This window comes from Plecotus auritus (genome assembly GCF_963455305.1).
Source record: "Plecotus auritus genome assembly, chromosome: 3".
Classification (NCBI taxonomy): Eukaryota; Metazoa; Chordata; class Mammalia; order Chiroptera; family Vespertilionidae; genus Plecotus; species Plecotus auritus.
The window spans coordinates 120,437,406-120,450,632 of record NC_137772.1 but is presented as its reverse complement, the minus strand read 5'-3'; the positions used below and the strand labels follow the sequence as shown (position 1 = coordinate 120,450,632).

At 35.6% G+C, this 13,227-nt stretch overlaps 1 protein-coding gene across 10 annotated transcripts in view; it reads right to left on the bottom strand.

Annotated features, from left to right (window-relative positions):
* ZMYM2 (zinc finger MYM-type containing 2) overlaps nucleotides 1-13,227 on the bottom strand; it is a 192,902-nt gene that overhangs the window by 63,198 nt on the left and 116,477 nt on the right. For all 10 annotated transcript variants that reach the window (XR_013960258.1, XM_080662167.1, XM_080662164.1 and 7 more), the window contains 3 exons: nucleotides 12,180-12,296; nucleotides 9,888-10,038; nucleotides 6,912-7,084 (listed from right to left, as the gene is read on the bottom strand). Coding sequence is in view for 9 of the 10 variants with exons in the window: in XM_080662167.1 (XP_080518293.1) it covers nucleotides 6,912-7,084; nucleotides 9,888-10,038; nucleotides 12,180-12,296 (441 nt within the window). In the remaining variant the exon portion in view is untranslated. The remainder of the gene's footprint in view (nucleotides 1-6,911; nucleotides 7,085-9,887; nucleotides 10,039-12,179; nucleotides 12,297-13,227) is intronic.

The following is a 13,227-nucleotide window of genomic DNA, read 5'->3' as shown; positions in this document are numbered from 1 at the left end:
TCAGAATGGCTATCATCAACAAATCAACAAACGACAAGTGCTGGAGAGGATGTGGAGAAAAAGGAACCCTCGTGCAGTGCTGGTGGGAATGCAGATTGGTGCAGCCACTGTGGAAAACTTAATGGCGTTTCCTCAAAAAATTAAAAATGGAACCCCCATTTGTCCTAGTAACCCCACTTCTAAGACTATGTCCCACGAAATCAGAAACACCCATCAGAAAGAACATATGCACCCCTATGTTCATAGCAGCACAATTTACAATAGCTAAGATTTGGAAACAGCCTAAGTGCCCATCAGCAGATGAGTAGACAAAAAAGCGGTGATACATCTAAACAATGGAATACTACGCTGCTATAAAAAAGGAACTTTTACCATTTGCAACAGCATGGATGGACCTGGAGAGCATTATGCTAAGTGAAATAAGCCAGTTGTAGAAAGATAAATATCACATGATCTCACTCATATGTGGAATATGATGAACAACATAGGCTGATGAACAAAAATAGATCCAGAAACAGAGAAGCACCAAACATACTGTCAAACCTCATAGGGAAGGCAAGAGAGGGCAGGGGGGGATGTAAAAAATCAACCAAAGGACTTCTATGCATGCATATTAGCATAACCAATGGACATGGACACTGGGGCGGTGGAGGCTTGTGCTGGAGGGTGGGAGGGGGGAGTGGTCAATGGGGAAAAAGGAGACATGTAATACTTTAAACAATAAAAAAAGAAATTAATAAAAATAAATAAATATAGATAAGTATTTTTTACACTTCAAAAAAAGCAATAGAGCCGAAACCGATTTGGCTCAGTGGATAGAGCATCGGCCTGCAGACTGAAAGGTCCCAGGTTCGATTCCAGTCAAGGGCATGTACCTTGGTTGCGGGCACGTCCCCAGTAGGGGGTGTGCAGGAGGCAGCTGATCGATGTTTCTCTCTCATCGATGTTTCTAACTCTCTATCCCTCTCCCTTCCTCTCTGTAAAAAAATCAATAAAATATATTTTTTTTAAAAAAAGCAATAGAAAAATATCCTCAGGTGAAGATTAAAAATAATTTAATTTGAAAAATAATTTTAAAAAAATAAAGAAAATGGAAAGACAAAATGAGTTAATGTGAATAACCAGAGAATCAAAAATCTAATGTAAAATGCTGGAGGAAGGTTCTCAATGTAACATCTAAAAGCCAAATCAATTTGTATAAAATACTCCAAGTGTTTCATTGACTCTTAGTAATGTCCTTCACACATTTCTCCTTTGTAAGATTACAAAATGTTTCATTTTTTTCAAGAGATAATTGATACTGCTAATAACCTGGTTATTATTAATAGGAAAGGAGTAAAGGAGAGACTAGAATCTCAGCCGTGGGCAAACTACGGCCCGCGGGCCGGATCCGGCCCGTTCTGCTGTTCTATCCGGCCCGTGGAGCCGAAAGAGCGGAGGGTTCTTTTGCTCTCCCCTCCGCTCCTTTACTTTGAATTTATATTAGTTCACACAAATACTCCATCCATGCTTTTGTTCCGGCCCTCCGGTCCAGTTTAAGAACCCATTGTGGCCCACAAGTCAAAAAGTTTGCCCACCCTGGACTAGATAATATATTCATGCTCTTTATATAGCTTTGCCAAGAAACTGGAGTTAACACTCTCCAGGTGTTAACTGGGGAAGGGACTGGACAGTAGCCACAGGCCCAGTAAGGTCTGGGTGATGTGGCAGGATGCTTATTTGTCAGTCACACCTGGGACGAAGTCTGTGCCCAGAATAGGTGTAGCCACTGCAAGGATGAGAAAATTTGTTATTTAAACTCCTAAACAAAGAGAGTTCACTCTCTTGCCCTCTTAACGCTCTTGGCTCCCTTGCTGCTCAAGCCTGACTCCTGGTTTGTGGGGCTCATGTGTGGGACCCACACAATGGACTGATGGGACCTAATCTAGCATGATGCTCTGCAGGACTCAACTTCACAATGGAATGGAAACTCTGGACACTGGCTTTGCTTCTAGCTCTACTAAAGTCCCAGGTGCAGCTTTTTCAGGACTGGGTTAAGAGACATGGGACTTTACAATCCAAGGAATGTAACTCCATGAAAATAAATCCTCCCGTGGGAGCCTCCAGAAGTACTCATTCAAAGCAGTACCCCAAGAACACTACTCCTACTAGTGATGGAGAAATTAGATTCTCTAGCAACGTAAGTATATGGTAATATTGCCATTTACAGAATAATTTAGAAGATCAGAGGCCCAAGAACATTCCACCCAAAGAATCTCAGCAATTAAATCACTTCATTCTTTCGTTAATTATAGAGTTAGATTTTATAATGGCAACACTTCAAGTCCCTTTCTTCCAAAAGGTTCAAAACAAATTTAGGTGATTCTATCCAAAGGAAATAAAAGGAGCAAGATTAATGGCAATTTGCAAAGGGAAACAAAATTGGTATACACTGAGTGGCCAGATTATTATGATCTCTGAATGCATAATAATCTGGCCACTCAGTGTATATCCTATATAATAAAAGGCTAATATGCAAATTGTCCCCTCGACCAGGACTTCGACCAGCAGGCAGGCAGGCAGGCAGGCAAACTGCCCATGTCCCCTCCCCCTAGCCAGACTGACTGGACCCCACCCATGCACGAATTCATGCACTGGGCCTCTAACATACACACACACACACACACACACACACACACACACACACACACACTGTGTGGCCAGATTATTATGGATTCAGAGATCATAATAATCTGGCCACTCAAGTGTTTATTTTCTCAGGATAAAAGAAAAACAAAACTCAATACTAATTCCAAGTTTAATGCCATAATAAAAAATTCAAAGGTGGTGAACCTCTTTTTGTTGTTGTTTTGTTCTTTTACATTCACTCATGCACACTCCAGGTATTGTGTTTGGAACTGAACTAAAAATAGGATGGCTAATTTGAAAACATCATTAATGACCATTCCTTACCAACACCAACACCACTACCTCCCCATCACAAGAGAAATCTTAGGAAAGCTTAACATTTCTATAGCACAAAAACTAAAGTATGACTTAGCTCTCTTGTTTAAAAAATACTTTTTAGCCCTAGCTGGTTTGGCTCAGTGTATAGAGGGTCAGCCTGAGGACTCAAGGGTCCCGGGTTCGATTCCGATGAAGGGCACATGCCCTGGTTGTGGGCTCGGTCCCCAGTAGAGGGCGTGCAGGGGGCAGCCAATCAATGATTCCCTCTCATCATTGATGTTTCTCTCTCTTCCACTACCTTCTTCTCTGAAATCAATTAAAAAAATATATTTTAAAAAAATACTTTTTAAAATTATTTTCTTTAGTTAGTGATTTTCCTGTCACTGTGAAAAATCAGGGACTATATGCTATTGGGGGGAGGGGAAGGAGATGGACAGTCACAGATTCAAACAATCTAAATAATAGACAGATACTAACTAAACTCTTAATTACAAAACCTTAATTCAACCTCTCAGCTACTACAGGAATCTCTTCTTCAATAACTTACAAAAGGTCATTCAACCTATATTATACTGATGTAATATTTTACATTTATTGAACAGTTTCAACTGCTCGGTTTTTGGTTGATATATATACACCCACTGTTCCCCATTATAAAAATCAAACCTAGTTTTGCAGGGGGCAGGGGAAGTAAACCATGAACATAAATGAAACAGAGAATTTTATAGTCATTTTAAAAAGGCATTCTTTGACTCCCCAATATATCTTTCTGAATACAATAGAGTGATTCATTTTTTAAAATGAAGTGATAAAAGAGTAGGTGATTGGTTAATGAAAAGCATTAAGTAATAGGAATTATTCAGTTACTCAAAAAGCACAATATTAAAGCAAGAATATTAGTCCCTTTCTAAAAGTTACTTCAAAAACAAAGAATAATTGTACTGTGGGGGTGATCAATATTTTTAGCAGTTCAGACGAAAAGGAAAAAAACTTTAAAGTCCAATAATATTTTCATTCAGTTAACATTGTGATTTACTACAATGTTAGTTATTCATTTGGTTAAAGCCCATAACTTGCACTGGTAAAACATTACTGGACCTACAAATTGAAGAATTTAATATTGCCACCACTTACTACTAGTTTGTGAAACAAAGCAAAATCTGTGTAAAAAAAAAACACTTTAATTTGACATAAAAGTTTAAGAAAAGCTTATTAGTTCTCTTAGAAATACTGTGTAAGTATTCTTGGAAACAGTTACTTGAAGAAAGGTAAAATCTACGTCCTTCTAAAAAATAAACACAGTTTTATTTATTTTGATTTATCTTCACTACATATCAACCACCTAGCTATTATTTAATTACAATACTAAATCCTTTTCTCCAAAAATTTTAAACTTAAGAGAACAAAAGAACTATGCTGCCACCTGATTTCATAATAAGCCTGAAAACAGTTACTTTGAGGAAAAGTAAAATCTACTTCTTTCTAAAGAATAATCTGGGAGAAGACATACAATTTTATTCTCAGCATTTTTTGGTTACATGATTTCAACAGATTTTCTATTCCAATCTAAAAGAGACAGTATTCAATGAACCACTATTTTAACCCAAAATCAAACCATTATATAGACCAGATCATTCCAAATGTCTTGTTTGGGGGAGAGGGGACAAAGAAAGAAACGTAACAGAAATTTTAGAAGTACATTAAGTATTTAAATTAAAACAAATAAAAAATGTAGAGTTATCTATATTCTAGATATCTCAAATTTAAGCACAAAGATAACAGAAAGTGAAAATTCGATGTGTGTTCCTCTATTTAGGCAACAAATGCTCGTGGCTAAAGGTGAGCTGACAACTTCATTGGCTAGTTACAGTTTTCAAAGATTCCTTGATGAGGCACCATTTGGGGGGAGGGAATCATTTTTCTAATAAAAGCTGGATTGACTAACAAGGGTCACACTATTAAATAAACTAAAAATCTAAATTTTTGAGTTCTTAAATTAAAAAGATGGAAGAAGAAAGGTAAAAAAATCATAATTTGGTTGGGACTCAACCACATTTTCAAGATGACAGAGAGTAGAAGGGAGCAGTAAATAGAAGGGACTCAGGACAGGTGAAGGAAAACAGTCTGATTCAAATAGAAAGCACGGAAAACAGTCTGATTCAAATAGAAAGCACTAAGAAGAAAGTTATTATTTGATTATCCTACTGGCTGCCTCTGGAGAGGCCAATGATGAAGCAGGAGGGGCAACTCCGTTTTCATTTCTAAGGTTGTATTCCTATTGATATTACAGAAAAATCATCATTGTTACTTGCTTTACAAATTGCTGCCATATGGCAAAACACTCAATTTAGTACAATATGTTATAATGCTACTGTGCATATTACCCAAAAATGTGTTGTATTTATCAGGAACATCAATAAAAATGTATTTAATGTATAGAATACTGACATTAAACATAAACAGATAGCCCATCTGGTGTGGCTCAGTGGTTGAGTGTCCACCTAAGAACCAGGAGATCACAGTTTGATTCGTGATCCAGGGACATGCCCAGGTTTCAGGCTTGATCCCCAGTAGGGTGCATGCAGGAGGAAGCCAATCAGTGATTCTCATCATTAATGTTTCTATCTCTCTCTGCCTCTTCCTTCCACTCTAAAATCAATAAAAATACATTTTTTTTTAAAAAAAAAGATAATTATCCGCCCTAACCGGTTTGGCTCAGTGGATAGAGCGTCAGCCTGCGGACTGAAAGGTCCTAGGTTCGATTCCGGTCAAGGGCATGTACCTTGGTTGCAGGCACATCCCCAGTGGGGAGTGTGCAGGAGGCAGCTGATTGATGTTTCTCTCTCACTGATGTTTCTAACTCTCTATCCCTCTTCCTTCCTTTCTGTAAAAAATCAATAAAATATATATTTTTTTTTAAAAAAAAGATAATTATCCGTGGTTATTTCAGTAACATATTCTTATGTATTCTGAAATGCACCACCTCACTGAAATTTAATCATTAAACACTGCATAAAATAAAAATATTACATACTATTATCCTTTAAAATAAATAGCAAAATGTAACAAATGGCAACATCTAGAAGAGTGTGGTCTTTTGCCAAACATTTTTTGCTTCCCAAAAAAGAAAAGAAACCAATAGATTTCTCTATTTTAATTACAGGCAGTCCTCGGGTTACGTCGGACTCAATGCACGTCGTTTCATGGTCGCCATCTCCCATTTATTTATTAAAAAAAAAAGTTCCGTCATTTCGACGTATGTACATATGTGCTCTATGTTTTATATTATTTATTTACCACAAGTAAAGGTCAGGAATTATTTTTCTTTTAAAATTTTTTTTACTGTTTCACTTCATTACTGCTGTGTATGTGCTCCATGTGAGTGACATAGGTGCTTATGTACGTGGGTTCCGACTTACGGCGAAAATTGCGTTACGAGGCGCCGTAGGAACTGATCTGCGACGTAACCCGAGGACCTACTGTATAATGCAAAAGAAAACAGAAAGATTTCATCGTATCCTTTCAATGTGAAATTCTCCAAAGACCCACAATTAAAAAGGCAACAGAGAACAAACTGTTGTAAAACACACTGTAAGTATCCAAAACAATTACCTGCTAATGTTCAACAATGATTATTAAGTAGTCACCAAAAGTATTTCTATTTAGTAAAATAAAGACAACAAATTTTAGAGAGATCCATTTTGTTAAGCTACTCTACTGAAAATACAGGTATACCCTAGTTTTAGGTAATGCCAAAGTTATAAAACAAGTAAAAATGCTACTTTGGTATATAGAACAAACTACAATGACAAAAATTTTAATGTACTGTATAATCTGGGCTAAGCTCAATATGTGTACATTTTTTTTAAATAAGTAAGTTACCATATTTATCATGGTAATAATTACAATGTTTTCTTAAAGAATGGTTAAAGTCATGATTGTCATAAAAATTTTGAATTACTTGCCTTGTAGTACCAATCCTGAAATTTTTTACAGCAGTCCTCACTACAAAAATCTCTTATGACACCATCCAATTCTTTAGTTGCTCCCTTCTTACACAGTTGAGAGCAATAGTTGCAAGTAACACATCTCAATCCTAAACGTCTTGCAAAATCCTGTTTGTACAACAGTTTGCAGCCTGAAAAATAAAAGTTTTAATATTAAAAAAAAAAACTACTACTTTTGAAAGTGAGAACGAGCTCATGGAAAATAGGTCATTAGCTTTAAATTTTTTCTATAAATTCACATATAAAGTCCTTTTTCTCTCCTGATCAAAATTATGAAATCTCCTGTGATCAACACCAACCTGTAAAAATTCGAACAAGACATGGAATATTATGTTGGATACCATGTGGGTTCAAATTATTAATGTTCAGACATTCAAATCTAGAAATGTCTCAGAACTGATTTATAGGCTCTATTTAAATATAATCTAAGTATCATAAACTCCCCACAAATTGGCATTTTAGTAAATGAAATAGTGTAGACTATTGAGAGTAAAAGATGACTAACATTTTCACTCAAAAGCAAACTTAAGGATATAATCCAGGTAAGTGGGCATTTTAGTGGAATTTTCTAGGCTATTTGCCACCCTACAAAGACCTTCAGGGATGTAAAACTGGGTTTATTGACTTGTAAAGAGAAAACATTTTTTTATTCCACTCCTTCAGTAAAATATTTATTTTACCTACTATGTAAATGCATCATTTTATTTTTTACATATCAATCTTATTTATATCTCTGTGAGGATTAAATAATCTTCTGTACTTGACTTATGCTGTGCCATATAAGAATGACCTTCCACTCCTTATCTGAAATCCTCCACAAACTCTGTCCTCATAAACCTACCTTTAAATGATCTTTCCAAACTGTGAACTTGAATTACAAATATTTTATATGTAATATTTTTGGAAATTAATTATTCTTATGTAATTTATTTAGCAATTCACCTATAATTTCTGTTACTTTATATTTACAAATATTTTTAATATTTCACCTTTATTTGCTTCATTTTTCTAACAAGATTTTGATAGTAATACCAGATGGTATGTTTCATTATTTCTGACAGGTTCCAATAGAAAATTAGATGCAGTTAAAAGCAAAAATATATATATACATTAAACAGGAAAAAGACACAAATCCTTTTTTTAAGCTTTTATTGCTCATCTGCAGTGATTAAGTCCCTCTGATTATATCCCTCTGATTTAAAATTATGTTCTTAAACACCAATTATCTACTTGCTGCTACTTATCTGTTCATTTTAGTAAAATCCACATAATCCCAAGGGCACAAGATCACCGGTATGTATGTTAGCCATTAATACCAATACATTCAGATTTAGGAATCACTAAGAATGTCACTGCACAAAAATTCAGATGTAAAAAGGTTATATTAATTCCAAATTAATCTTTTCAATTTTTCATCATAGCTGTAATCTTAATAATAAACATAGTACCCTTTCATTCCAGATGAACTGTGCCAAATAAACCTATAAAATTGGAATAGTTTCTTTTATAAGCAGTACTTTCTTACATATACAAACTTCTATATAAAATGTATAATACTGAAAGAATTGGCAATCTTTTGGTACTGCTATCATCCCTACTGCTGGAATTTAGGATTTTCCAACTGTGTGTTTTTTTCTTTAAACAATACAATATGTTTTTACACTTATCATGCCATAGCTTCATAGGAGGTGGGTTTCAGCAGCTCAGGCTTCTTTCCATTGGTTCTCACAAAATGTGCTTCTCTGGGTGGAGCAGGGTGACGCTTCCGTTGAACCTTTCTCTTTGGTTTCCTTCTTTTTCTGATCATTTCCCTTCACACATTTCAGGAAGCTAGCTCAGCTCCTAAGAGTGCTTAATATACTCAATACATACATTAATTCTCCTGGCAAGAATCTTACAACAATGCCCATCATATGCTGAGTGACGTAGACTCTTGTAGTTTTGCCATGGTAACATATGTGGGGCATTCCTTTTTGAACAATGACCACTCCCTTGATGTCTACAATATCACCTTTCTTGTAGATTCGTATTTATGTGAACAAAGGAGTAACTCCATGTTTTCTAAAAGGCCTAGAGAACATATAGCAGGTGCTTCTCCACTTTCCCTTTGTGTTAATCATTTTTGCAAATTACAGGGAGATGGTGGTTCTGGACAAAAAGAAGCTCCAATCTTTTCCTTGGCCCTAACTAGAAATAGAAATCCTTAGAAAAAGTGGATCCAGGAAAAGAAAAAAATAACTAACTGGAAAATAATAGATGAGGATAGCAGATAGGAAAGGTGGGAGTTCAGTGTTTGGGACCAAAGAAAGTGAAAGCCAACTTCAAGCAAGAATATGACATTTGGGGAAAAGTAATAAGCAAAAGAGCCCAAAACCCATAGTGACAATCATGGTTCCTATCTCTGGAGAATTGGGGTAAGACTGAAGTCCATTTCTATAATCTGCTGCTGGGCCCCAGGGCAGAAGGGTGAGAGGAAAGAGAATTTCAAAATGCATTATTAACAAAAATCAGTGTTTCTCTGGCATCCCAAATTGAAAACCTGAGTATTTTCCCATTATAGGAATGCCACGGGTAGTTTTCTTTCTGGAATATTGAAAACCTCTGTAGGCTAAGCAGTATGCTGGACAGAAAAATGGATCCAATAAAAAAGAATTCTTGTCCACTTGGAAAGTCATTTTTCAGGTCACAATTCACATGTTTAAAAATGACATGGTATGATAATGATTTGATTTTATTATAGAAACTTCCCAGAAATGGTAAACAGGTTACCAATTTTTTTTACAAAACAAGTCAACAGAAAAGCAAACTCAATTTTTTATGTTCAGCTACACTAAAATTGTACAGCTCTTCTGGACATGTACACTTAATAGTTTGAAAATATTTTGGCAAAAGAATTAATATTAAATATTAATACAACACTGTATATACACTTGCCTTCACTACAGAAGGGTCTCTTAACGCCAGAGAAATTTACTGTTTCATGAAGAGTCTTCTCCTCTTGACAGTACTCGCAATATGTAACTATGCAATGCAGCTTCTTATAGTCGTCTGAGCAGGTTCTGCTGCAGAATTGATGCACTTTATTCTAAATGCACAATGGGAACCTTGTAAGCAGAGGACAACCATCTCGAGAACAAGTTTAAGAAATAGACAAGCCATGTTTACAGAAACTAAGTTAAATCATTTACCTACGTAATGTTATCTTCCTTGGGGGTACATTTCTAATAGACCACAGACACCTAGTTTAACTAATTCACTGCTATATTTAGACAAAACTCCACAAAATTCAATACCATTAACTAACCAAAAATTATAGTGAAATAGTACAAGCATCACCAAAGCAATACAGCAATCTGGTATTGCTAACATAACTGGAAATATGGGAAGAAAACAACGGAAGATATAACAAAAAGATGAAAATTATGACATTTTCACTCAAAAATAATTTTGTTAAGTATAGTCAAGTAGCCTCAATCCCATTCTTATCACAGCTTAACAGTAACAGACCTATTGTGGATAAGATATTCAACTTGGAGCCATCACCCACTGTGCTGCTAAGCTCAAGGCTGAGTGGAGTGGGCTCCCTTGAATAGAGCAAGGTTAGTAATTATTTAGTTACTTCTCCTGGCCTCAAACCCATAAGAGCCAGTGATTTTTCAAGTATGCAGTCAAGTGAGGAACAAGTTAAAACCTCCAGGGCAGCAGCGTTTTCTAAGATGTAGACAGACTAGGCCTAAATTATCTCACACTAACAAAGATACCTGAAGACCCAGATAAGGAAAATGCAAGAGCCTAGGACACTAAAGCCGTAAGGCGATCATCAGTGGAAAGGTACCCCATCATGGACATGTAACTATAAAGAAAAAGCAACAAAGAAATTGCAACTGCAAGAAGCAAGTGGCCCTCTGAGATCTCAATCACCTGAGAGTCAGGTGCAGTTCCCATTCAATTTGATGGTGTTTCCTAATTCCTTCCAATACTTGCCCGCCAAATAAATAAAAGCAACACAGCAAAAGACTGCCAAGGCAGGGTGGTGCTGACATGGAGAGGGTAAAAAGAACCTCATTTTCATCTAGTATTATCAGGACAGTTTATGCAGGACTTTCATCTCCTGTATGATACTATTCTTACGTGCTTGCTCATGAGCTCATTTCCTCATTCCCCACCAATCCTTTGTCCTTTTTTATTGGACCTTCAACATTCTTCCTGCTAAGATCTAAAAAGGGTTTTAGTCACTAAAAATCATCACTGAGTGCCATCAACAGTCTCAAAGAATGATTGGTTAAAATGTTCTTAAGATTACACCTATTAAATTAACAAACTAGAAAATTTTCTAGGAATTTAAGTGTTAAAATAATGAAATTTCATATATCCAAAGTACTTTAAAAATTGTGTAGTTAGGTTCTGGGTGGGAATCACCTTTCACCTAAGACTTGCCAACAGCCACTAATAGGTTTTGGCTCAGGAGCTATTGTCAGTACTGCACTTTGTATCATTTTATATACTACGCGCTCTCAAAAAAAACAGGTGAGAGAAAGAAGGGCCAAAGATAAGCAGTGCTCAAAAAGGAATGTTCAACCAGGGCCACCTTGTCCATCCATCCATCCACTATTACTGCCCCTGAATGAAAGAAAAATTAGTAACCAAAGTTTTTGCTAATGGCAAAAAGATATGGCAAAGTAAATTAATAAATTGGTGAAGGTAAGAATGATGAAAAGGGAAAATAAATTTATATTAGGAGTCTTTTATTAAAATAAATTGTAAAATGTTAAATGACAACATGGTAAATGATTACCAAATTTTATTTTACAGGTAGGGGGTAATACAAGATATTAGAGTTCACAGAAAATATTTATTTGGATGGATGGGCGGGTAGAGGAGAAGAGATAAGGGAGAGATAGGGAAAATACTGCACAGATATTCCAGGTACGTAGCTAAACAAAGTGACACCCTATACACTATTATGAACATAATATATAGTGATTATGACTTCAATAATTTTATGTTTTACATTGGAAAAAAAAACAACAGGTCCTTTGTTAGTGCCGCTCCCACATAAGTAAATAATTCAAAAATGATGATGCATCATATTTAATGACAGCATCTTTTCTTTCTTAATGGTACACAAAATCTGAAAAACTGATCTTATCCACTAGGAAACAACTTCTCAGATGGAAATGCCATAATTATTTTACTACATAATATACATAACAAAACATGACTTGCCTCCCATTCCAGGATTTCTGGCTTTGAACAAAAGGAATTTTTGCAATAGTTGCATTTCAACTGAATATCACTCGGAGTTACAAACTGGCCATTTGGAGATGACTGCATACTTAGAGCCTTAAACAAAACAAAGAACAAAATATACTGAGTTTGATATGGATTTTGGAATTTTTATTTATGACAACTGTCAAATATTGACTATGTACAGAAAACATTATGTATTTTGCTTAAGTATTTCAATACATAAAATTACATTTCTGAATTTTGTCCTTAAGAAGTATACTACTATATTAAGTATGTCTTATAAAAATTAAAATTCATTTATCACAGGATTATTAATTTTAAAAATACATGAAAAAGGGGCGGGGGGTGTTTCATACCAATCCTGATTTTTTTTTTTTTCTCTTTAAGAAAATGTAAAAAAAAAAAGAAAAGAAAATGTAAGCAGCCCTAGCCAGTTTGGCTCAGTGGATAGAGTGTCCGCCTGCGGACTGAAGGGTCCCGGGTTCGATTCTGGTCAAGGGCATGTACCTCAACAGTCTCTTCTTCTCTCTTCCATTCTCTCTAAAAATGAATGGGAAAATATCCTCAGGTGAGGATTAAATAAAAAATAAAAAGTAAAAAAAAACACCAGGAAAGAAAAAGAAAATGTAAGCAAATAATAGTGAAGTTGTTTAACGAAGTGCTGAACTAGTAAATAAAAATTTAAACCCTAGGCCCTGGCTAGGTAGCTCAGTTGGTTAGAGCATTGTCTGATATGCTAGGGTTGCAGGTTTGATCCCGTCAGGGCATACAGGAATCAATCAATGAATGCATGAATGAGTGAACAACAAAATCAATGTTTCTCTCTCTCTCTCCCACCCACTTCCTCTCTCTGTCTCTAAAATCAATCAATCAATAAAATTTTTCATTTAAAACCTAGCCCTCACTAACAGGTGACGCAGAGCTGACCAGTCAGTCCCACTTGCACTGCTGCCATCTTTGTCATCCTAAGTCCATCAATGAAAAACTGTCTATGTTACTTTTTTTTTTAAATTGATTTTTAGAG